This window comes from Acanthopagrus latus, chromosome 12 (genome assembly GCF_904848185.1).
Source record: "Acanthopagrus latus isolate v.2019 chromosome 12, fAcaLat1.1, whole genome shotgun sequence".
In the NCBI taxonomy this organism is placed as follows: domain Eukaryota; kingdom Metazoa; phylum Chordata; class Actinopteri; order Spariformes; family Sparidae; genus Acanthopagrus; species Acanthopagrus latus.
Genome location: NC_051050.1, coordinates 23,263,476 through 23,287,441, shown reverse-complemented (window position 1 = coordinate 23,287,441; position 23,966 = coordinate 23,263,476). Strand labels below are relative to the sequence as shown.

At 45.2% G+C, this 23,966-nt stretch overlaps 2 protein-coding genes across 6 annotated transcripts in view; both read right to left on the bottom strand.

Annotated features, from left to right (window-relative positions):
* LOC119029413 (unconventional myosin-XVIIIb-like) overlaps positions 1-14,458 on the bottom strand; it is a 41,599-nt gene extending 27,141 nt beyond the window's left edge. For 4 of the 5 annotated variants that reach the window (XM_037116205.1, XM_037116206.1, XM_037116207.1 and 1 more), the window contains exons 1-16: positions 14,114-14,458; positions 12,756-12,912; positions 9,765-9,911; positions 9,144-9,671; positions 8,181-8,244; positions 7,297-7,409; positions 7,036-7,203; positions 6,707-6,917; positions 6,478-6,620; positions 6,300-6,400; positions 5,797-5,860; positions 4,756-4,900; positions 3,371-3,541; positions 3,182-3,272; positions 1,971-2,163; positions 39-119 (exon numbers count right to left, since the gene is read on the bottom strand). In XM_037116205.1, the coding sequence (XP_036972100.1) occupies positions 39-119; positions 1,971-2,163; positions 3,182-3,272; positions 3,371-3,541; positions 4,756-4,900; positions 5,797-5,860; positions 6,300-6,400; positions 6,478-6,620; positions 6,707-6,917; positions 7,036-7,203; positions 7,297-7,409; positions 8,181-8,244; positions 9,144-9,671; positions 9,765-9,911; positions 12,756-12,794 (2,259 nt within the window). In that variant the 5' untranslated portion in view covers positions 12,795-12,912; positions 14,114-14,458. The remainder of the gene's footprint in view (positions 1-38; positions 120-1,970; positions 2,164-3,181; positions 3,273-3,370; positions 3,542-4,755; positions 4,901-5,796; positions 5,861-6,299; positions 6,401-6,477; positions 6,621-6,706; positions 6,918-7,035; positions 7,204-7,296; positions 7,410-8,180; positions 8,245-9,143; positions 9,672-9,764; positions 9,912-12,755; positions 12,913-14,113) is intronic. The other variant, XM_037116209.1, reaches the window with a different exon arrangement.
* A 5,331-nt stretch (positions 14,459-19,789) lies between these two features.
* Positions 19,790-23,966, bottom strand: part of grk3 (G protein-coupled receptor kinase 3) — a 61,319-nt gene continuing 57,142 nt past the window's right edge. Inside the window, exons 18-21 of the mRNA XM_037116345.1 lie at positions 22,874-23,036; positions 22,639-22,775; positions 20,712-20,825; positions 19,790-20,614 (exon numbers count right to left, since the gene is read on the bottom strand). Of these exons, the coding sequence (XP_036972240.1) occupies positions 20,453-20,614; positions 20,712-20,825; positions 22,639-22,775; positions 22,874-23,036 (576 nt within the window). The 3' untranslated portion in view covers positions 19,790-20,452. The remainder of the gene's footprint in view (positions 20,615-20,711; positions 20,826-22,638; positions 22,776-22,873; positions 23,037-23,966) is intronic.

The following is a 23,966-nucleotide window of genomic DNA, read 5'->3' as shown; positions in this document are numbered from 1 at the left end:
TCCTACGTGCTCCGCGGTGATCATCACGAGTTGTGTACCTGTGGAGGCGGCTGGTCGATGGCTGACACCACCTCAGCCGGGCTGTTCTCCGGATTCTCTACCTGCACAGGGATATTTTCCTGAAACACACAAGATGGGGTTATTGAAGAGCAGTGCTGGGAGGGTTAGTTTTTATTCACTGAACTAGGTGTGCTGCTTGGACGAACAACACGACGCAACATGAAACCCAGACAGCCGTCATGACAACACGAGTCCAACACGTGTTCCTGCCTCACTGAGAAATCCACTTTTTTCAAGGCCGATTTGAAAAATGTCCTCTGAAGGTTTATTCTGTGGTGCTGCAGCAGAATAAAGAGATGAACCCATCGAACTCCTAACACAGGAGTGTTGTAAACACTCGACGAGCCTCACAGGCTTCATAATCTCGCTATTTACCTGCAAGAAGAAGAAGGAAAAGTGCCTCACTGTGTGAGTTAGTGGCGAGTTTTTGTGTTTCCCTCTTAATGCCTTCACCAGAGTGCTACCTTGACTTTTATGATTACTCTATAATTCAAGTTTGAGGTCTCATGGAGGCCAACTGAATCAGTTTCTAGCTAATATTAATTAAACACCAAGTACAGCTGAGGCTGAAGGGAATGTATTTAGATTTGTACAGTATTTCATGACAATCTGTCAAAAAGAGATATTTTACTTGAAGGTGAGGTCGGGATTAGAGGGTAGCACCGAAAACATAAGTGACACCTGATGCTTCACGGGGACGAGGCCCGGCTCATCTGGATCAGGAAGCCTGAACATGAACATGAACCTCCGAGACCAACTGGGGTCAGTATGAAGAAGGAGGTGATTTACAGCAGCTCTGACCAGGACTATGACTTCACGGACAAGAAGATACGGTCCGAGTCGGTGTGATGGAGGATGTTAAGTTTGAACAAAGCGTGTTTTACTTGGTAACTTGGAGTCATTTATGTGTGTAGCATTTGAGTCCGGGACAGATTTCCCTATGTGGATAATAAAGTGTATCGTATCGTATCGTATCGTATCGTATCGTATCGTATCATATTGTGTCGTATCGTATCGTATCGTGTCGTGTCATATCGTGTCGTATCGTATCGTATCGTGTCATATCGTATCGTGTCATATTGTGTCGTATCGTATCGTATCGTATCGTGTCGTGTCGTATCGTGTCGTATCAGTAAAAGACAGAAACTTGAATTCAGACGGTGTACAGTTGTATTTCTCTGTTTAGTAATGAAACTCAAGCGAGAGTATTTCCTTTCTTGAAAGTTTATTTTGTACTTTTATTACGCTAACAGCTGGTATTTATCTCCCAGCTGAATCTACAGGGTCAGTCAGAATTACCGGAATTGTGTAAATAGACGTCTTTGCCAAACCGTCAACACAGTTGTTTCTTCACAAATGTAAAAAGCCAGTGGATCAACAAAGTTTTCAGGATATACCATCTTAGAAATCATTAATATTTGTAACAAATTAACCAGATTGGTGTGTGGTGTGTGATCACTTTTAGGCTTGAGGGAAAATGAACAGCAGGAGCAAAAACTCTGATTTTTGGAGCTTCTGGTTTCTGTGGGAACATCAGAGAGTTTCTTTCTTTTTTTTTTTTCTTGCAGCAGAAACACAGAAAAACATTTGTGGTCACGTCTCTTTGAGAAAAATCTTTTGTTCTTGTGGAGAACAAACCGTCTCTGGGGAGGCAGCCTACATTACATTCAGGTACGTCCTCTTGGAAGCCAGATTTTTTTGCTTTTAATCAGTTTGCTGTTGTCGGCGTTGTACCTTCGCTGACTGACGTTTGTAAGGACGGCATCATTTTGTATTTTAAACGACCAGAAATGACTTTAATGCTGGAACAAAAGCTACAGATCAGATTCATTAGGTGACAGTACTGATGTTCTCCTGCTGTGACGCTCATTAATGTTGTGATTTGTTATCAGACGCGCGTGAACGTCTACCTGTGCGTATCTGTCCAGCGTGTGTGTGAAGGTGTGTGTGTGGTAGTGCTCCAGCAGCCTCTCCTGCAGGTAGTTGTGACAGAGCTCCGACCAGCTGCCTCCTCGTTCCTCCGCCATGTGTCTCGGGTTCCTCAGGCCCGGCGTGTCCACCACCATCACCGAGGCCAACGTCAGCTGCTGACTGCTCAGAGCCCTGAAACACAGATCACACACACACACACACACACACATGCATGTTAAAGGAGTGTGTGTTTACTGTACAGGCGGCGCACACACTGACGTCACTTTCTCATCGCGACAGAGCGGCTAAAGAAAACAACAGGTGGCCGCTGTGAGTTACTGCGAGGAAAATAACTTAATGTGTTCGAGAAGAAAAGGTCAACAAAGATCCATATGACGCAGCAGACAGACAGTCTGGAGACGTGGCCGAATATCACCAGCGACGAAGAGAACGACTGTGTAGAAATACCACCGACCAATATGAGTTGAAGGAGAAGAGATTCACCTGTTTTCCTGTCGCTAATGTTTAAAAAAAAAACAACAACTTAAGGATGCAAACTAACAAGATAGACCCTGACGTGCTCAGCAGGTCAGAGGAGTTTGTTTGAGCTGGTGTGAAAGCTGTCAATCGGACCCTGGTGCTGACCAAACAACTGGACCAGCACCGCTTGAAAAGGTTCGTCTGCTGGAGTGGATCAACTACAGGATTTATGATGATAGTTATGTGATTTTAGCTCGATTTCAAGCACCTTGTTACTAATATCTCTATCATTTATCTGTAGCCAAGCTGTGTATTTATGTATTTAGCCATTTAATGTTCATATTTTCCACCATAAACAGGTCAGAAGTTGTTAAAAACCGCTGTGACAGGTCATTAAAGTCTATTAAAGAGAGTGAGACAGCGATGGGACTGTAAGAAGTCTCGAATCATCACTGTACAGGCTGCATCTCTTTCCTCCTGTAATTCATGATTCAATATGAGGTCGATTTACTCTTCAAATAAGAGGTTAAAATGCTGCTGTGGTGTTTTGATTTCCCCACGTGGATCCTGATGTTGGATGACGATCGCCAAAACTAACCAATCACTGAGTTACCAGTCAGTCTGAACAGGAACAGGAACTAGACCAGGTTTAAAATGTTGGACCAAATAAACCAAACTACAGGTGTGAACCCACCCTGCACCTGTGGACAGAGGTGAGAGGTGTCTGTACCTGTTGATGCGTGAAACTACAGCAGTGAAGAGTTCCTCATAGAGTCCAGCAGCCATCCCGTCGACACACTGAGCTGCCGTCAGCCTGGGACCTGACAGAAATAAATTTAAAAAATAAATCTGAGAGATCCAGAATTTGCGACCTGGAACTGTCCCTTTAAAGCCTTTCAGTGTGTTGTGTGCGTCTCACCCTCGTCCGACTCGGTGGCGGCGCTCCTCTCTCTGCTGCCCCCGGTGGCTCTCTGCAGCAGCTGTCGGAGGTGATGTTTGAAGACGGCCGTGTGTAGCTCCTCCCCCTCGCAGCCGAGCACGCCGCTCGCCACCTGAGCGCTGTCGAAGCTCACAAACTGCCTCCTGCCGACTGAGAAACACAGAGGACGCGATGATACATGTTAACTGAGAGGATAGGGGAAGTAAAATACCACAACTCGAATGAAGAATAAACTAACAAGTTCAATAACAGAGTAGTAAGAGCAGTTTTAGATTGTTTACCAACTATAATCTTGGATTAACTCGCTCTCTTGACTGTAAAACTTTTTACTATCATTCATTACTTATGTTATTTAAGAAAACTGCTGGAAAAAGACGCCTCTCACTGCAGAACCTGCTTCAGTCTGACCCTACAAGTCGTCTGTTAGGTGGGATTCAACCCAACTACCCACTCGTACACTGTTGGAAAGAGATAGTGATTGGCTACAGTCGTGGGGGTTTTGATTTATTGATAGAAATGAACTGCTCGTTCTGTCAAGGCAGCAAAGATACATGATACATGGGAGCGCTTGTTGTCAGCAGACAGAGGTGGAGACAGTAAAGAAAACAAACAACAACGGGCGGGAAGCAGAGAAAATGTGTTTCCTGTCAGGATGAAGTTGTGTTTTTGCTTGATGAAGGAAGTTGACAGAGAGAGAGAGAGTGGAGGACAATATTCTGACTGAATTATTCTGAATATTCTTCAGTTTGTCTTGATTTTTTTAATGACTGAATGTGTACGTGACGTTCATACTGACAAAAGTTAATGAGCCATATCGTTATGAGCCACTTTGAACAAGCTTAAACTGGTCGTCTGGATTCTGACCAGGAGGAAAAACATCTAAAACACTTAATTTCAGGTGGTTAGACACATTTTAATGGACATTAGCACTTTCCCTGAACACTGTTAATGGTCAAGGAAAGTAAAAATAAAGTTCTGGAGGACAGATTTAGATTTATTATCAGACTTTTCTCTTCTATTCTTATTCGGGAGGGAGGGTGATTATTTTAAAATCTAACTTCTGTGGGCCTCAAAAAGTTATTTAAATGATCATCATCGTCATCCGAGAAGTTTAAAGGGAAATGTCTTGTGAAATAAACGTGTTAAAGAACCAAACTAGTAGACGCTGTGAATGTGCTTTTAATTTGAAAATCCCACTCTGAAAGGTAACTGGTTTAATAGCCGTCAGATGAATTTAATGGAGTAAAAAGTGCATTAAAATAAAGTTCTTATTGTATTTTGTGTCAACAAGTGTCCCTCCAGGTACAGAAGGACTAATGTGTGTGTGAGTGATGATGATGATGATGATGATGAATCAGTGTTACCTCTGCAGGCTCCTGCTGCTCCCAGATGGTAAATACTGGCCAGAACATGCCAGATTGCCTTCTGCTCGCCGGCTGAGAAGCCGAGCGTTTCCATGGCAGTCAGCAGCTTGGTGAAGGCGACGGACGCTCGCTGCTTCTCCTCCACCTATCAGCAGAGAGACAGACAGTGAGGAGGGAGGAGGAGGAGGAGGAGGAGGAGGAGGGAGGAGGAAGAGGAGGAGGAGGAAGAGGGAGGATCTGTAATCAGCCACTTAATAACGTGGAAGAACAGCTGAGTCACATCTCGTCTCCGTCGCAGCCTCAGAGTCTCCTCGCTGCGTGATTTCCCCTCTTCGACAATCATCTTCAGCTCATTTCTTTCATTTTTGTTCCTCCAGGATTTCACGCTTTTGCACCGAACTGCTAAATCTGCTCGTTGAGATTCAAGCTGATGGAGAAGTGACAGCGTCAGACGCCGTGAGGAACAAAGTCTGCTGAAGCGTGTTTCCCACCAGCAGAGGTGGAATCACGTCGCTGTTGGTCTCGAGCTCTGAACTTTGGGTTTTACAGAGACTGAGTTCAAGACCATGTTTTTGAAGGAGACCTCAGAAAATCTCCAGCTGTGTTTGTGGTGACTGAAGCAGTTTTTTAAAGACAAAACATGGTCTTTTCCTCTCTGTAACACAGTCACCAGATCATAAATACAGCTGTGACAATATTTCAAGTCCAATGTTAGGCGTAAAAGTATAAAGTAGAGGAAAATGAACTGAACAACTGAAATCCGTGTCGAATGCATTTTACACGTCTATGCATTTAAACTTCGCCTCCGGCTCTCCGATCGGCCTCAGACGACCTGATGTGACTCAGCGTAAACGTGTCTGATGACTGTGCGAGATTAAGATCCGCTCTTAAAACTCCACTCAGTGTGATGAGACTCTCCATTAAACCGTGATTAAATGTCTTTATTTACAGCTGTGTGTGTGTGTGTGTGTGTGTGTGTGTGTGTGTGTGTGTGTGTGTGTGTGTGTCAGAGGTCAGGCAGCCTCCTGACGTTCGCTGTACCTTAGTGGGATGAACGATCCCGAACGAGTTGGACTCAGGAAGCTGATGCAGCTGCAGCTCCGTCCTGATGGAGAACAGTGAAATCACGGGTTATCAGCTCGTTTCCTGTGTAAATACATACAATAAATCTGCCTACAATACCCAGAATGCATCCTAGCCACTGAGTGACATCATGCAGCTTCCTCTGGAGCCACAAAAGGCTTTAAACTGCTTTTTCCACACATGCAAAAGAGCTGTAAACACTGGGGAGTATCAGCAGGGATGGGACACGTTCTCTAGCCACACATCATCAGTGTACTGAGGCTGTGGTAGTGAAACAGGACGTCTACAACAGCAGCAGTCTGACATTTATAGCTGGAGATTTATGGATTTATGGTGCTGCAGAAGTTTCGCCTGAAGCCTCCAACTCTACACACTTCTTAGAAATGTAAATACGACGAGAGGCTCGGTCACATTTCTGTAAAATCAGACAGCTGCTGGACGCTCCGTCTTCTGGAGATTACCTCATCTCCGTGCTGATTCCCGCCAGCATCTGAGAGAAGACCAGGAAGTTGCTCTCTCCTGGAGTCGTGTGACAGACCTTCCACTTGTCCAGCATCATCGTCTGGTGGAGGAAGAAGAAGTTGTGAGTATCGTATCTTTGTGTGTGTGTGTTGACTCTGTTCCATGTGTGTTTCCTGCCTGTAGGTGTCCAGCAGCGGCCTGTCCAGCGTGGTTAAAGTCCAGAGAGAAGACCATGGCGAAGCGAGACGAGGCGTCGCTGTGCTGAGAGCTCACGCAGCCAAAAGACTTGAGGACGGTGAACATGGCCTGAACTCGCTCCACTGAGGGGGGGAGGGGAACAGAACAGACGGGTCAACCATCTGCAGAGAGGGCGGACATGTTGGATCTGTGCAGCCGCTGTACTCACCGCTCATCTTCTCTCCGGTGGTTCCGGCTTGTTTGAGGAGGGCGTGCGTGAAGGCCTGGCACGCCGTCGTCTTGCCGGTGCCGCTGCGTCCAACAGCACAGACGCTGTGGTCTCTCCTGGACCCGACCATGGACACGTAGACCCGTTTGACCAGAGCCGCCAGAGCAGGAGGAGCGTCCCACACCGACTCCCCTCGCCGAGACTTGGGAGTCTGACGAGAAGAAGAAGAAGAAGAAGAAGAAGAAGAAGAAGAGAGGATGGAGGAGACAGAGGAAGTTAAAAACAGGCTTTTTTCAAATGCAGTTCTGAATGTGGATCTTTGTCGTCACCTTGCTGTTCGCCTGGATCGGAGGCCAGAAGTTGACCAGGTTCGGTCCGGCGTGCGTGAGCGGCGTGCTGGCTTTAGCTCGACTGGTCAGAGTGTGAAGGACTCCACATTCATTCACGCTCTGCAGGTCGCTCAGATCCTCACAGAGGTCGAGCTCTGACGGGTTACACTGAGGAGGAGGAGGAGGAGGAAGGAGACACGGTCAGTCCTCTGAAGAGACGACAGATATAAAAGTTACATTTAAAGAAAAGCACTGATGTACCTTTTCAATCTCGTACTCCGTGACATCGTGCAGCGAGCCGTCGGTCTGCAGGCGGACCCTCACTCGGCCTTCTGGGAGTTCAGGTGTTCCTTCGTCGGGCTTCAGCTGAGTGGCTGAAACGAGAACAAACCAACCAGTGCAGGTGTGTTTACAGGTGCTGAGGAGTTCTTCTGCACGTGTGGAAAAAAAACAGGAGTATGAAGTCTTTTGTGGCTCCAGAGGAAGCTGAGTGTGATCTAATAAATGGCCTCCAGTGATGTCATGATGCATTGTGGGTAATGTAGGCATCTAACATTGTCAGTCTCATTATGGACAGTCTAAAGACAAATGATCAAAGTCTGCTGTATGTCTGTATATTAACGTCTCTCTGGGCTTAATGTATAAATCTCTGATCCCTGCATGTAAAACATCGGGGTCGGGAGGTCGGGGGGTCGTTAACCACACGAAGGACTAATGGGATTAGAGCAGAGCGGCGAGTATCTGCATGGACGGACGATAAAACGAGCAGATGGATATGAAGCGGGTTCAAGCAGCAGCAGCATCAGTGAGTCGGCTGTAACTAACATGTAACATGATATGTAGGTAATATAACAGGCTCGGAGATTAACTGCAGACTGTGTGTGGATCAGCAGAGGACTCCGCTAATCCAGCGCACATCATGGGCTGAATGACAGAGGCGATTTACACGGTCATACAACTGTGACCGTGAGCAGCTAACGAGAGTTTAAAGATCTGAGATTGGAATCAGATCTGCAGACCTCGGAAAAGCTTCTTGTTGATCCTCGATGTGCAAGAAGAACATCGTGCACTGATCAACTCACCTGAGATCATTTTTTTGTGTGTCTGTGTGTGTGTGTGTGTGTGTGGTTGTTGTAATGACTCACCACGGCAGAACCCGTCCTTGTGAACGTACCACACTGTTCCAGCTTCGTACCAAACATCCTTCACCTGAAGGACGAAACAACAGAGACACTTTACAGCAAAAAACATGACAGACGTCTGCTGCCTTGCGCTGGATTTTAGTCTTTATCGACTGGAGAAGGTAAAGGAAGAGTTCGCACACTTATTTGTTTTAACTCTCCAGGAAGTCTTTGCTCCCAACCAAGGAGACGCCTGGCCTTTTTTAAAAACTTTCTGTTTGTTTATGTTTAGTTTTTGCACAGATTAAATACATAGTATGTAACATAGTAATAAGAATTTGGCCCCGCTAGCCGATTACACCTGTTTCCAGCTGTTATGCTAAGCTAAGCTAACAGCTGCTGGCTGTAGCTCCATATTAACGGCACAGAAACGAGAGCGGTGTTGATCTTCTGTCTTAACTTTTGGCACGAAAGCGAAGACGTGTTTCAAACAAAACAAAAGGGAGTATAAATATATGTTTGCTTTTTATTTTAATAAAATGTTGTTGCTTTTGTTTTTTGGGCCACTAAATTAAAAAATATGCTTTAAAGGTGCACTATGTTGAAATTCGCCACCACTCAAATTCCGACTCGGAACAAACAGAGGGCAGCATATCACCAGAGTCAGCGCTACCTGCTGCTGACTGTAACTGTCTTTAGCTAGTTAGCTCAGTTAGCCGTGCAGCTAGCAAGCCACACTGCGAGCTCAGAGTGGAGTTCTGAAAAAGGAACACAAAACCTTAATTTCTTCACATTTTGCTCATAATTTTTGCATTTTTTTTCAATGCATTAACTAAAATCCTTACATACTGCACCTTTAAAGCCACTAAATTGAATGAACCTGTGTGCAGATGCTTCTTAAAAGCATAACAACTTCTTACTTAACAGTAAAAAGTCTTATTATTATATGTATTATTACATTCAGATGGCGACAACATGCACACGTACCTCTCTCCTGTCATGCTCAGTTATCCTGGTGTCTGCTTGCCTTCCCTCCGGCTCCTGCCTCTCCTCTTTCTTCCCCACCGGCTTCACCTCCTCTTTCTTCTCCACCGGCTTCACCTCCTCTTTCTTCCCCACCGGCTTCACCTCCTCTTTCTTCTCCACCGGCTTCACCTCCTCTTTCTTCCCTATCGGCTTCACCACCTCCTTCTTCCCCAGCTGCTGCTTCACCTCCTCTGTCTTCGCCTTCTTCTGCTCGGCCTGCGGCGTCTTCTTGTTCCTCTCCGACTTCACGTCCTGCTGCTGCTGCTGCTGCTGCTGCTGCTGCTGCTGCTGCTGCTGCTTTGGCTTCTGTGGTTCTGGTGTTACTTCCTGTCTGGTGTCCTGTTTGTTCTTCGGGTCAGGACTGAGTATGTTCTGTCTGGTGCTGATGAGCTGCTGCTCGGACCGGAGGGCCATCTCGGCCTCGAGGATCGGAGGAGTCTGATCTGGGAGGAGGAACTGCTGCACCAGGTTGTCGCTCAGTTTGCTCGGCTGTAGAGGATGAAAAAAAAAACCAAGAAAGGAATCAGAAGGAAGAAGTTCGACATGTCGGGAGTTCGACCAGACGACTCTGATGTCACTCACCGCCTTCTCGTCTTTGACCTCCGGCTCTTTCTGTTTGGTCTCCTTCTCGGTCTCTCTGACCAGCTGTTTGAGGAAGCCGCCGGGCAGCGCCGACAGAGGCGGAGGAGGAACGACGGCTGCAGCCACCGGCGTCTTCTCCTCCTTTATCTGTTGTTTCATCAGACACAAACAGCAAAGTCACTGTGAGATCTGAGATTCATACAGGACAAAATAAAACAAAGACGCCACATTCGCACATTCACGTCTGGTTAAAGCTTCAGAATGATGAGAGTCACATTTTCTCTCCAAAAAGTCCTGAAACTCTTAATTCAGAAGGATTTTCTTCATGCAGGTTTTAAAATATCTGACTCAGAGTTTTGTGCCTCCATCCATCCTGTTAAAGAGAAACTTATTCTTTAATCAACTTTCTATGATTGATGCGCTTTTAAGACACAACGTCTGCCAAGTTCTGATTGTTTCACACTAGAGATTTCCTAATTTTTTTTTGTCTTTGTGTCTTGAAGTTGGCCGGGCTCGTTTGGAAGAAGATGATCGGGACGTAACAACGTATGAATGACGAACACGCGAAGATGTTTGTTATCTTTACTTTTACGTTGATTGATGCATATTTAGTCAAGAAGAATTCATCTTACAGAGACTTTGCTGCAAGAAAACAGCTGGTGAGGAAATTATTTAGCAGCTGCAGCTAAACAAAAAGCAACAACAACAACAGATTTCCTCTGGAGTTTGTGGAGACCAAAGTCTTAAAGCATCTAACTAGACACGCCTGGTTTATAAATTCTCGTATGTAAAACTGTCTGCATGGCCTCGAAGAGGTAAGACAGCATTTATGATGTTTTGCAGGACGGCAACAGGGTCAAAGCAAAGAGACCTTTTCTTGACAGAAAGTGGAGTAAAGCCGCTCGTCTCCCGCCTGAGTTTTCAAACCGTCTCCAGCCGTAATCGTCCTGAACTTTTCACAGGTGAGTACGATTTCCAGAGTCGTCGGGCTTTACGAAGACACATGAGTCAGCGGGGCCGTGACGTGAATCATCGGAGGAACAAGAGGCGCCAAACAAGAGACGTGGCCCGAGACCTGACATTTAACTAATAGGTATCACCTGCCGACACAATGGGGAATATCACAAAGGTCAGCGCAGGACAGCTGCTTCGCATTCTCCGACCAGCTACAGTGTGAGAAGAAACTTTGAGGAGAAACTCGTCTGAGAAATGTCCAAACTCAGATTATCTGGACTCCACAAGTCCCACGAGTCAGTGACGTCATTAAGGCACAAAGGGAGACTTAAAATTTAGATTTACGTCTGAAACTAACGCAGGATTCTGGTCTCAAGACTGTTTTGACTTTTTCCGACCGTGTATCATGTTGTTTTCAGCACCAGAATCATTAAAACCCATCACCTGTTTTTATCATTCCCCTCGTAAAAGTCTGGTCCCGGAGCCAGATTTAGACCAGGATCCACTCGAGTGCGCTTGCCGACGCTTTTATCCTTTTTGGAGCCGGATAACTGAAACCAGGAGAGAAAATGTGGCAGCGGCGGTCGCAGATATTTAAAAACCTGCACTGACACGTCGTGAACTTTGTGTCAGAACTTCATCAGAACAGATTTCATCTGAAGGAACAAATATTCAGACCTTTGTGAGGAAACATAACGTCTTCGCTCAGTTTAAACTCACATGTTGAGCTGGTTTCGCTTATTAGTGGCTAAAGTGAACAAACTTAAGATGTTTATCATGTTTATACGGTACGTTTGCTTCAGCGTATCATGGTGCCGTGTAACGACTTCAGAACAAAGACCGTCCAGACCTCTGAGCTCGTCAGGTGGTTCTGGTCCGCTCTCAGCCCCCGAGAGGCAAAACTAAAGGTGGAGAAGCAGCGTTCAGTTGTCGACTTTTACTCTCGTATTCAAACATCTTCTATTTCAGCTTATTTTCCTACTTCTCAACTCGTTTAATGTTTTGTTTCTTGATGTCTTTCACTTGTTTTTAATGCATTTTAATGTATCTTAATGTCTTTTTATGTCCCTGTAAAGCACTTTGAGTCGCCTCGTGTCTGAATTGTAACTTTCCCCACAGTTACAGTCGTTAAATCACATCTACATCTCTGTTTCTAGCAGCGCTTCTATTTATACATGTAAACACATACGTAGTTGTAACATATAGTTTACTACAACTGACTTTTTTTTATTATGTGCTCTGTTTGTGTTTTATTATATTTCTGCAGAAGGAGCTCCTGTAACGTACCGACTTCCCCTCTGAGATCGATAAAGTGTTTCTGATTCTGATCCAGATAAACTTCACTTTCACTGTGATATTTTTCTCTGCAACATGAGCTTGAAATCTCCGGAGAAAACTGAAGGCCGTGTCGTGTTTTATCAAGTGGGATTATTGTTTCCATTTCTTCCCTCAGGAGACAAAACGTGGGTTTTTTCATTCATTCAGTCCAGAATGGAGATTTTCGTGCTCGGCGGCCGAACAAAGTATCATGAAAGTGATATTAAAGGTAATCGTGCAGCGATATATCGATACGTATCGATTCTGAAGCTTTGAAGCGGTTTTAATTCTCACTTTTCGCGAGCAGCAGCTGCACGAGTGAACTGATTAAGAAGCTGTTTTTCATGTCATCATCTACGTCATGATGGCACGTTGAAGCTTCTACATCCGGTTCAGTCTGTCGTGCGTCCAGCAGACGTAGGAAAGCTGCAGGTTAAATTCATCGACACAAACTTCAGCGTCCGCAAAACACCGATGACGGTTCGAGTCTTTAAAAAGCGTCCGACTCGTCCGCCGAACATGCAGCATGAGTCACACACCGATCACAGCCACACGTCAGGATGATTCAGGGTTAACAACAAAGGGTCCACTCACCATGTAATCAATGCCACACACACACACACACACACACACACACACACACACACACACAGAGGCATGCAGTCAAGATTATATATCAGATGTTCAATTAACGCAGCATGCAGAAAACTCTGCACCTCCCTTCTGCTCCCACAGTTTTAAGCGTGAAGACAGTGCCATGGTGTCACAGCAGGAGGGGAGGTGACGGGGGGGCGGATCAGGGCTTCAGCCAGATGTGATGTCAGCGTGATGGCGTGTGTGTGTGTGTGTGTGTGTGTGTGTGTGTGTGACAAACAACCTGACAATGGAGAGAGAGAGACAGTTAGAAGTGAAGACAGACAGGAAGCGGTGAAGCTTCAGCTGCAGTGAGCAGTGACGAGTCTCTCCGGAACATTTTCACGTCACTGAGACGTTTCAGAGCCGCTTCGCGTCCATCGAGCCGCCGTCGACTCTCTGAGACGACGTCTCCTCGTGCTGCTGTTATAATCACGTCTTCAGGACGGACTCACACTTTCTGACAATCTTACATCTGTCAAAACGTCTTCGGGAGAGAATATCAGACTTAAATTCACCCGGTCGAGAGGAACACGACTGGAAATGAATGATAATGTTGCTCAACGGCTGCTGGAAACTCAAATGATCCCAAAATATAGCAACTTTCATGTCCAGGAAATCTTTTGAGTCTCCTTCTGTGCACAGATCTGTCAACACAGGTGAAGTTCATGACACCGATCACCTGAACAGCTTCGACCTTGTTTTCCCAAATAATCCCATAAAGTTCCCGGATGACTCAGAACTTCCTCAGTGTTTCCTGATACATTAATCCAACAACTCATGAAGTATTTTACGTTCTTTCTCTGGTTTTTTTTCTCACAGATCATCACAGTTTCCAGCCGGACGTTTCACACACATTCATTCCTGTCTGCTTCTCACGTTTCACTCCGCAATAACTTCAGCTTTCTCTTCTCTGATCGTGTGGAAGGGGAGCTCAGATTTAGTGTTTGTCTCATTTTGGTGGCATGTACCTCGCTCCGACTCGATGATCGTCCCTGTAAACAAGGACACTTTCCTCACAGAACCAAACACAGAACCAAGCTGAATCCACCGGGTTAATATCTAAAGGTTAACGACTCGAGTGACACCCTGATCCTGCAAAAACACCACAGCTCCTGGATGACCAACAGCACCTCACACACATGACTGGACACATTTATGGACCCTAATGAGCCACCGGAGAAAAAAAAAAAAAACCCCACACACTCTCCACGATGAACAAAGAGGAATCAATCCAACCATAAAGCCCAAATGTTCCAGCGAGGAAGAGGAAAGCATCTGAGCTGGTGTGATAGTCCGTCTGAAGCCAATGTCAAAATCACACCCCAGTTATTGTAGCACACAAGGCCCACGTCCGGCCGCCTCGCTCTCTCCGGGGCCTATAAATAAAAACCTGCAGAATGTCATGGAGTCTAGTTGGTCTGCACACACACACAGCGGCGTACCTCGGATTAAAAACAAAACAAAAAAAAAACCGTGAAGAGCCCAGAAATCCAGATGGTTAACGGCAAAAAAGGAAGAAGTCCTGCGAGGCCTCCAGAATGAGAATCCTGCCGTCACACAAGCAACACAACCACAGACACACACTGAGGCCCCCCCGACAGACCCGAGTGGGGCAAGTAGTCAGAAATAGAGTGACACACGGTGATAAGCAACACGGCCCGGCTGACAGACGAGTCCCGCTATAAATATCTGCAGGAGCAGGAGCAGGAGCAGGAGCAGGAGGGGGAGGACGGGACGCGACCCTGTTTATGGAGATCTGCTGGAGAGGGAATCACAGAAGGGGAGAAAAGAAATGAGGGGAAGTTAAAAACAACCAAACTCCCCAAATGAAACTTGTTTTGAACACTGTCAGCTGTTTTAATAAGGTCAGTGTTTGTAAAGGTGTATGACAGGAGGAAGAGGAGGAGGAGGAGGAGGAGGAGGAGGAGGAGGAGGAGGAGGAGGAGGAGGAGGAGGAGGAGGAGGGGTGGTAATGGACGCCGGCTGTTCTGACACGAGACACAAGTGCACATGTGCAGATCTGCAACACATCAGCTGTCCAGTTTGATTGACAGCTGCAGCTGAGGAGGAGGAGGAGCCTGCTGGTTACTGTGAGGAAGAGGGAGATTGTGTTCGATGTTTTTGTTTATATACAGCGGCATGAAAAATACCCTGAAGGACTTGATATTACATGTACTTCAGTATTAGTAATTTATTTATATCGTCATGTAAACATCTGATGTTTAATCACAATGATGATTGTTGATCAGATAAACTGAATTTATTTGATTTTGTAAATTCAGTGATGGGTTGTAACTCAGTACATTTACCCAACTTGCGGAGAGCCAGAATGTAAAAAAAAAAAAAAAATGCTAATGCTTATAGAGATGACAACAGATTATAACTCTGAATCTGAGATAACTTTAAGGTTTTTAAGACAGTTAACGAAGGAAAACAGGAAACATGACTGAAGAAATAATTCATCTCTTGGAGAACATGAATTTATTTATACACTTTATTATAATCTGGACTCAGACGTGCCTCCATTATAATTAATTATAATTTATTTAAGGGTCGTTATCTTAAAGAAGACGTTAAAACACGTCTGTCTTTACTCACAGCGGCTCAGACTCAGGACGGAGGCGTCGCTCGTCTCTGCTGATGATGAAAGTTTGGTCCAGCAGCTTCTTAACGAACATCCACTCGTCTGATGTTTGATGTCGATGGAGCAGCTGTTGAGTTTCCTCCAGGGGATCAATAAAATCTCACTGATACGATAATATCACGATTACATTCTGTAATAAAACGAGTCTGTAATAGTCAAAAGGTTTCTTAGAGCAATTCACCACAGTTTTTTAATGTTATTTGAACTACAAGAGTTTCTTTTCGTACTCTAACTTCAACATTAAAGATATTAAACACATGGTACGCATCTTTTATTGCAGCATATTGCACACATATGTATATAGAGACTTAATTTTCCTTGTAATATGAATTAATTTCCTTTATTTCAAGCTTCTTTTATAAGCTTTGTTGTGTTTTATTTCCTCTATCAGGAGTCTCAACATGTTTTTTCCCCTTGGATGACCAAATTCTCTTAATTATATACATTTCTTTACAATCAAGGCTTCGTCCTGGCCTGTGTTATTATCTAACTGGACATTAAATCAGCCTATTTAAATACCTGACTGTGGAGAGGGCTCACACTGTGTTTGACTGTAAAACAACAATAACACAACCCTCGACCTCGACCGGTGTAAAAAGGCAGCAGTGACAAGAGGCAACACGGAAAAAGGATTTTTATTCATGAACTGTTTTTACAAGCAGTCCAACACGCAACGTCCTACCTGTCTCCAAAACAGAACAAAACAAAAAAAATAACATAAAAAAAAAAAATCATCGAAATAAAATAAATTTAATAATAATCACTGAATAATATTATCAATTATATATCAGTATTATCATAACCTTAATGGCAATAATAACCCAAAGCCAGTAGTATTTGTGTTTGTCTGTGGCGTATGAAAAATAAAAACTAAAAAAAAAAAACAACAAAAAAACCAACAAAATAATAAAGAGTTTCTGAAGGTGTAAACCGGAGGAGTTTCTACAGCGAGCTCTCGGCGGAGCGCTCATCGACGTGGAGGAGAGACGGAGCGACGGAGAGAGAGAGAGAGAGAAAGAGAAAGAGAGAAAGAGAGACAGCTCTCCTCGCACGCAATAAATATGAAAGAGCAAAGAGAGTCCTGTATTCAAACAAAAATAATCATCTGGAACTCGCAGGTACAATATCTAAAGTCTTTTTATGTGCAAGATTTGAGCTGAAGTCTTCACCACAAACAATTATACTCACATCAAAAAAAAAAAACCAAAAAAGAAAACCCTCCCGACCGCCCCGAAACAGTTTCATTTTGTTTTTCTACATTAAATCTTTTTAAATAAACCTAGAGCATTTTTGTCATTTCATATACACATATATTTATATATACTTTGAATTTTTTTTTTTCCTATATGCCATCCTTTTTAGATTTGTGGTGTGTGTGTGTGTGTGTGTGTGTATGTGAGCAGAGTGTGTGTGTGTGTGTGTGTGTGTGTGTGTGTGTGTGTGTGAGACAACAAAATAATTGAAAAAAAAACCCCAAAACAAACAGAAGTCCACCACGTGAACACACAGAGCGAGAATGAAGCCGACGTCTGCTCACGGTGACACATGTTCAGTGTGAGAGGGAAACGAGATAAGAGGCGTGTCCAGAGTCTCCGATGGCAACATGGTGGAAACACACACACACACACACACACACACACACACAGACACACACACACACAGACACACACACACACCTTCTCTGGAAACACAAAAAATAAAATGTTTGGTCACAGTTTTGTACCCTTCAAAGACTTCCACCGCACAGTTTGTTTGTGGGAACCCGAGTGTGTGTGTGTGTGTGTGTGTGTGTGTGTGCGCGTGCGTGCGTGTGCTTGATTCTGTCTGTTGCCGAGGTCCAGGAAGGGTCAAAAGTTCAGAGGAAATTTAAAAAAAAAAAAAAAAAAAAAAAGGAGGCTTCCCATTGGTTCCACTCGATCAGCAACAGTTATTTGGCACATTGAACAACTATTAAGTAACACATTGGGCTAAAAAGGTGCAACGACATACATCTCAATGAAAAACAATAAAAACCATTTTGGTTTACAAAAATAAAAGACACCTTGAGAGGTGACAAGATTTCTCTATAAGACGATAATATCTCCCCCTGACTGGTTAAAGGCTACAAAGAAACCGAAACCAAAAAAAAACAAAAAAACAAAAAAACCCCCAAAACTTAGATCACAATGCACCCTCTAATCAACCCTTTTCCTACTGCAGGTCACATCACAGCTCTGGAAATGCATGGACATCACAGACGAGGACACTGTTACTGCATGAAAAATAAAAAAAATTAACCCTGAAATCAAATCAAATCAAATCAATCCAACGACAGATCGGCTCTTCCGCTGCGTGTTTTCAACACTACGATTGTGCACGTTTCTGCCCGTCGGTTGAACGAACGTCGACGATCTTAAACCCTTAAAAACAAAACAAAAAAAAACCCAGTTTAATAAAAACAAAACAAAAAACCGTCTCGCCTCATCTGATCTGTGTCACATTTAGACAAACATAAAGACAAAATAAATCAAAACTCGGAGGAAAACTCCACCCTGAAACACTTTTTAATGGGAGACAAACAAACTGCTGAAGCGTTTTTTGTTTCTCTTGCAGGTTAATCGGGCGACACGTTTCAGTTTCAGGGCTTCCGACAGAAAACTGTAAGGAACTCAGGTGACGCAGAATATCAGGGGTCGTCAGGCAAATATAAGATATTTCAGACAGTTCTTGATGTGCGCTGCCTGTAGCAGAGATCAAATTCACCTTGAAGTGTTTCTGAGAGCGTTCGTACGCGTGAGCTGTGATTTCATTTTGGCACTTTCAGGATCTTGTGAGCATCCGTCAGATTTTCCTGGGAGGGTTGTGACACATCGATATGAAGAGCGATATCATTTTATTTATGCACTGAAAGGTCCTGAACCATGGAGATGTTTTCACTCTGACTTACAGTCTTTTGGCAAACGTCACCAATTAACCTGTTTAGCGATGCACGATATGGACTTGCTGAACCGTTAAACGTTAAGTTGACCATTAAGGTCGTGACCTGTCGTCGATTCGGACCTTCAGCTTCTCGCCTGAGATGAAGAGTCAAAGTCAAAGAACTGAGGAGTCGTGGACACCAGGTCTGAATCTTCGTAGGAGGGAGCTTATTGTTTCGGCCCGAATCACAATGTTTTCTGAACCAAACTTCAACCGTTTGACGTTCACCACACGTCCGAGAAGCTTTCAGGCACAAAGACCAGAAACAAACTTCTCCCACAGCTGAAAACGCTCCAGAGTGAAATGGTAGTTTATTAGTTTTTGGTTTACTGGTTCTCATTTTCCTGAACATAAATATACGGATATCATATTTGCATAATCATGTTCCCTGAGGGGGGTGAGGGCTGTTATTTGTAGACGGCGAGTGAATTAAATATTTGGATACTTTTCCAAGAATAAAAGTGCCGTGAACATAAATGTACGATGGCGTCTTCTGGCTCATGTGTCGTTTGTGTGTACTCTTGCCAAAGAGACGGCATTTTGTTAACTTTTGTTGGAGACTAGAAAATCCCGACCCCCGACTTTGCCTCGAACGCACCGTGAGAGCCTGGAAAGCCTCAAACATCGCAGAAGACGACCTGTAAGAAGTGTTCGGCGTATTTCAGGGTGGATTTTTCCGTTAATTAGCTTCAGCTCTTCATATTTCCACACTTAACAGCTGACTGACATTGATTGTGGCGAGCGGGGCGATGAAACTGTGATTTCCGAAAGCTGCGGCGACACGCGCGTCCGTCTTCCACCGACATGCGTACGAACACAGAGCGCAGACGTTTGGCCCGTGAGGAGGTTTTTTTCTTCGCCTCCGAAAAAACTGACTCAGTCCAACTGAGGTAAAATGCAGCGCTGCGAGTGATTGAAAGCTGTCAGACTCCTGCCTGACCCCCCCACCCGGCCTCCCAGTTCCCAGCAGGAAAACAAGCCTCCTCCTCCTCCTCCTCCTCCTCGTCATCTTCTTCTTCTTCCCCCTGAAAGCCAGGACAGATTCACGAACAGAGAAGTCCCCATAATGCAAACACGTTGGACTAAAACACTGGAGATGCACAGAGAAAGGGTTCGTATATACACTCAGAGTCACTCCCCTCCCTCCCTCCCTCCCTCCCCCACCTCCCCCACCCTTCATACACAATAGTTACACCGTTGTCCTTGGTATACCAGTCTTCATGGTTCCCATAGCAACCGGCTGCTCTCTTTGTCAGCCAATGGAATCTCAGTCTCTATGGTAACTGGCTGTACAAGAGCCAATCTGAGAGAGTCTGTGGTTCCTGTACTTCCTGTTTTCTGCATCGGAATGATCAACCAACCACCTCCGCCCACGAGCACCCTCCGCCTCCGCGTGTCACCGAGCAGGTCCTCCTGGGTGCTCAGGTGACTCAAGTAAATATTGATGTTGGCACTTTATGCACTTCAGTAACGGAGGGAGGGGATTGGTTAAGAGGGAGGGAAGAGGAGAACCAGTCGAGCAGCCTTTTATTTTTTATTTTTTGTTGTTGTTGTTTCTGTTTTCATCCTCCCTGGTCTCACCTGCAGGAATGTCTCTGGTCGGATGTGTCGCTCTGTGAGGAGTCCGTCGGGCTGCTCGCGGGTTTTCGTAAAAAGAGAGAGTGCTCCTTCAGATTCAAACAGAGCGAGGTGGTTGGGGAGGGAGGGGAGGGAGGGACGAAGGAAAACTAAAGAGAGACCGGGACAGACAGGAGAGGACCGGGCGTCAGTCCTCGTCACATTCATGCAGAGGTTTCTTCACATGCTGAGTCCTCCCGAATGTTTCTCTCCTCGTCCCTCTCGGTGAACTGGCAAGGTCCCATGGCAGGCAAAAAACCCCCCCCAACAAAATAAACTATCGCGCTTATGATTGGTCGTCATGTCGAATGTGTACGTGCGTGTGTGTGTGCATGTGTGTGTGTGTGTGGGGTCGGTAAGAGGCTGGTGGGTGTGGTGGTCCGAACACACACTGCGAGGCGTCCTGGGAAGGTGTCAGGGCTGAAGTCCTGCGGCTGATGAGGAGAGTGGGAGGTGGGATGCAGTGTGTGTGTGTGTGTGTGTGTGTGTGTGTCTGTGTGTATCAAGGTGTGTGTATATATGTGTGTGTGTGTTATACATATATATTTATATGTGTGTGTATTCACAGGCCGTTGCTGTTGCGGTGTGTGAGGGGAGGTTTGGAGAGCTCCACCACTCCGGCCCGGCCTTTGCCGATGACTTTGGGGGCGCGGCGCAGCAGCTTCTGGGCTTCTGTGAACGCTTCGGTCAGCTCTTTCTTCCACTGCACGAACTCCGGGTCGCTCTGCGGACAGAAGAGGAATAAAAAATAAAAAGGGATCGGCTCTTTGTCTTCATCTCGCTGACAGGATTCAAGATGATGCGGCGCGTTGTGGTCGTACCTCACACTGCAGCACGAACTGCTTCCCTCCTTTGATGCGCAGCAGGATACATTTCTTGTCTTTAATCTGCGTCTCCTCCACCGTCACGATCTGCTCCATCGTCAGCAGGTTTTGCTGTGGATGAAATTGACCCATCAGAAGTGAGCAAAGGTGAAGCAGACCGAGCAGAGAACAGATAATGAAACATCAAGGCTGAGCTGATGGACTACAGTGACCGCAGAGCTGTAGAGGCGAGAGTCCACTTTAGACTCGAGAGCAAAACTAAATTAGGCGTGACGTGACAAAATCCTGGAACAACAAAATAAACGGCCGGAGTGAGGCCGGTTTTTAAAGCCACTACAAGCTGTTTTATTCTCTCAGTAAAGATGTTAAGTCAAGTTTTCACTCCCTTAAACTGATCTAATCTTTTGCAAGGCAAAATCTGCAAAATCTGAGAGAAACATTAACTAATTTAAAATTGTGCCATGTTGGCTCTGATGCAGCTTCCTCTAACACAACACTATCTGATCGCTGACACGTCACAACTAACAGCCTATAAACACTGAATAATCCAAGTAACTGGCACCTAAACGCATCGAATAAATGCAGGAGAGAGCAGAAAATGGAAATACTCAAGTATCTGTATCTACTTGTGTCAAAATGAGAACAACCAGTGATAAAATAAACCAAAGTACAATTTACTTGAAACTTTCATTTTTACGGCAAACGAGTATCCATCCCAAATATCACCTTTTCACTCTGCTTGATTTCTTTCTCACTGAAAACGTACGATTGTCTGCTTGTTTTGTGGTTCAGCGAGGACGATACGCTCCCGATTACTGAACAGCTCGTGCGCACGTGTTCTGGTAGAATCTGTGAGCTTCTATTGAGCCCACTCGGTACACAGAGAGACATAATAGGGCCCAATTCAGAGAGCTGTTACGGATGACAGCAGAGGATTGGCTGTCGCTCTTTTGTGGCGCCGGCGACACGTTGGTGAGCTTTGAACGCTTCACACACACCGATCGTCATTTCACGGGAGAACGCGCTGATCTGACTCTGATCTGGGGATTTTTTTTTGTCGGCGGGCTGCAAAATACGTCTGCGAGGCCAAAACCAGAACTAAAATCCTGTAGTGTGAATTTGGCATGAACATAACATGAACTCAGTCCGGTTCAGAGGTAGAAGACTTGTTGGCTTGTTGAGTTCGGGTCAGGCTCGCTTTCTGGTGCTGGACTGGATCGTGTTTGGATGGAAAAACACGTCCAGAGCTGCACTCCAGTTTGTCTGATTAATATCTCCTCTTTGTCCTGCATTCAGTTGATTATAGGTGGAAAAAGGATCGACATTGTTTATTGTTGGAATCGCGGATCACTGAATTGCAGCTGATACTTCAGAAAATGTGTAAACATCTTCTCCGGATGATTTCTGAGCAGATTTATGGATGTTTGTCTTTTGACGGAGATGCCGAGTTACGACTCTGAAGAGATTTTTATGCCAGTCGGAGTTCTTTGAAAGTCAAAAAAACTGACTTGATTTTAAACATAATGAGTTTCTCTTCCTGTTGCTGGTCTTAGCAGCGGAGGATTAGAGGAGGTTGTAAAGACTGAAGCAGAACTACGGAGAGTGAAGCGGGGAGGAGGTCTACAGCTCTAAACAGCTTCTGGACAAAGACAGCAGGGACGCTGAGGACTCAGCAGCAGGCGTCTGCTGGGACCTGGTGTCAACACTCACCCCTTCTTTCTGCCATTTTAGCTTTTGTTTTAGCCACTTGTCCTTCAGTGTGGCGTCAGGACAGACAGACAGACAGACAGACAGACAGACAGAAACATTCATCCTCTGACAGACAGCAGAGTAACACCCTCTCTCTTCAGGACAGACGGACGTTAAGAGTGACACACATGGACATGGAGAGAGATTAAATGCGTGTGCTGCGAGGTGAACTCACCCGTGACTCGCCCTCCCCCCTCCACTCCACACGGTTGGGGAACAGATAGAAGTATCGGCGCTGCCACTGGGTCAGGAACGGGTTCCCCAGCTTCAACATGTAGCCGTGCATTATGCAGTCTTTTCCCAGAGCGTAGTCTGCACACCGAACACAAACACGGTTAGAAAATCTACCAAATGTTTTTTTTGTTTTTAAGTTTCCCGTCCTCATCACGTTCTCAGCGGATGTCACTTACCCTCCTCGTGGCCCAGCTGCTTGTTCTTCGCCCTCTTGCGAGCCTCGTTCTTGTCCGTGTCCGAGTTGACCGCCTCGTACACCGTCTCTGCCACTTCCTGCTGCCAGCGCTCCGATATGACCAGAGGAAAGTTCTTGTACAGCTCCTGGTCGCTGTCCAGCAACTGAGGACAGACGAACAGAGAGATAAAGAGGAAAAGATTAGCACATTAACAACATCGTAATCGATCGAAATAAGTTTTCAATTTCAGGACATGAAATCAAATGCACACTCTGGTGTCGTGTATCTCCGTAGATTCATCTTTCATGCTTCTCTTCTCGAGTTTGCTTCAGCTGTCGGGTTATTTTGGAAGCTGTTGTTTGTGCTGTATTAGATTATACTAAGAGGTGTTTCTAATTTTTTCCACCCCTTTCGTATCAGCGAGAGCAGATCAAATAATAAAGAAACATCTCCCAGTATAATGTAATAAAATGTGTCCTCTGTTCCCTCTCAGACATTCAGTTCTGGCTGGATGACCATCAGGGGACTGCAGCTCTGCGCTCTCCTCCCTTCATCTTTACCTTCTCACGTCTCCACGCAGCACTTCTTCTTTACATTACGGACGCTGTGTTAATAAAAGCACCGCCTGGGGAAATGTAAACTAACGCTTTTTTTTTTTTCCTTCCTCGGCTCTGGAGCGTCAGAGGATGAATAACTGCTACTGCAGCTGCATTAATGTTAATGAGGAGGAGTCTAATGTTCCAGGAGAGCCGAAACAATCACAGGAAGAGAAGACTGTATGTCCCATACCTCCCATATTACTACTATAAACCAACACATATAGTTAAAGTCATGATGAAACATGGCCACCAACAAGCTGTATTAGTTTTTAAACCTCTCTGCACGTTTGACAACAAAATGACAGAAGTGTTTTCTTTCTGTGTCTTAAACAGCCGAATAACAAAAAGTAGCACATGAAAAATATTAATATTCTGAGGCAGAAACCTCCTGATCACTTATTCTTCCACCGTGGTGAAAAATCCTGCTACCACCCGCTAACATCTGGCTTCTGTCTTCAGTGTGAATGTGTAGAATCCTGCAGGAGTCGCGGGCG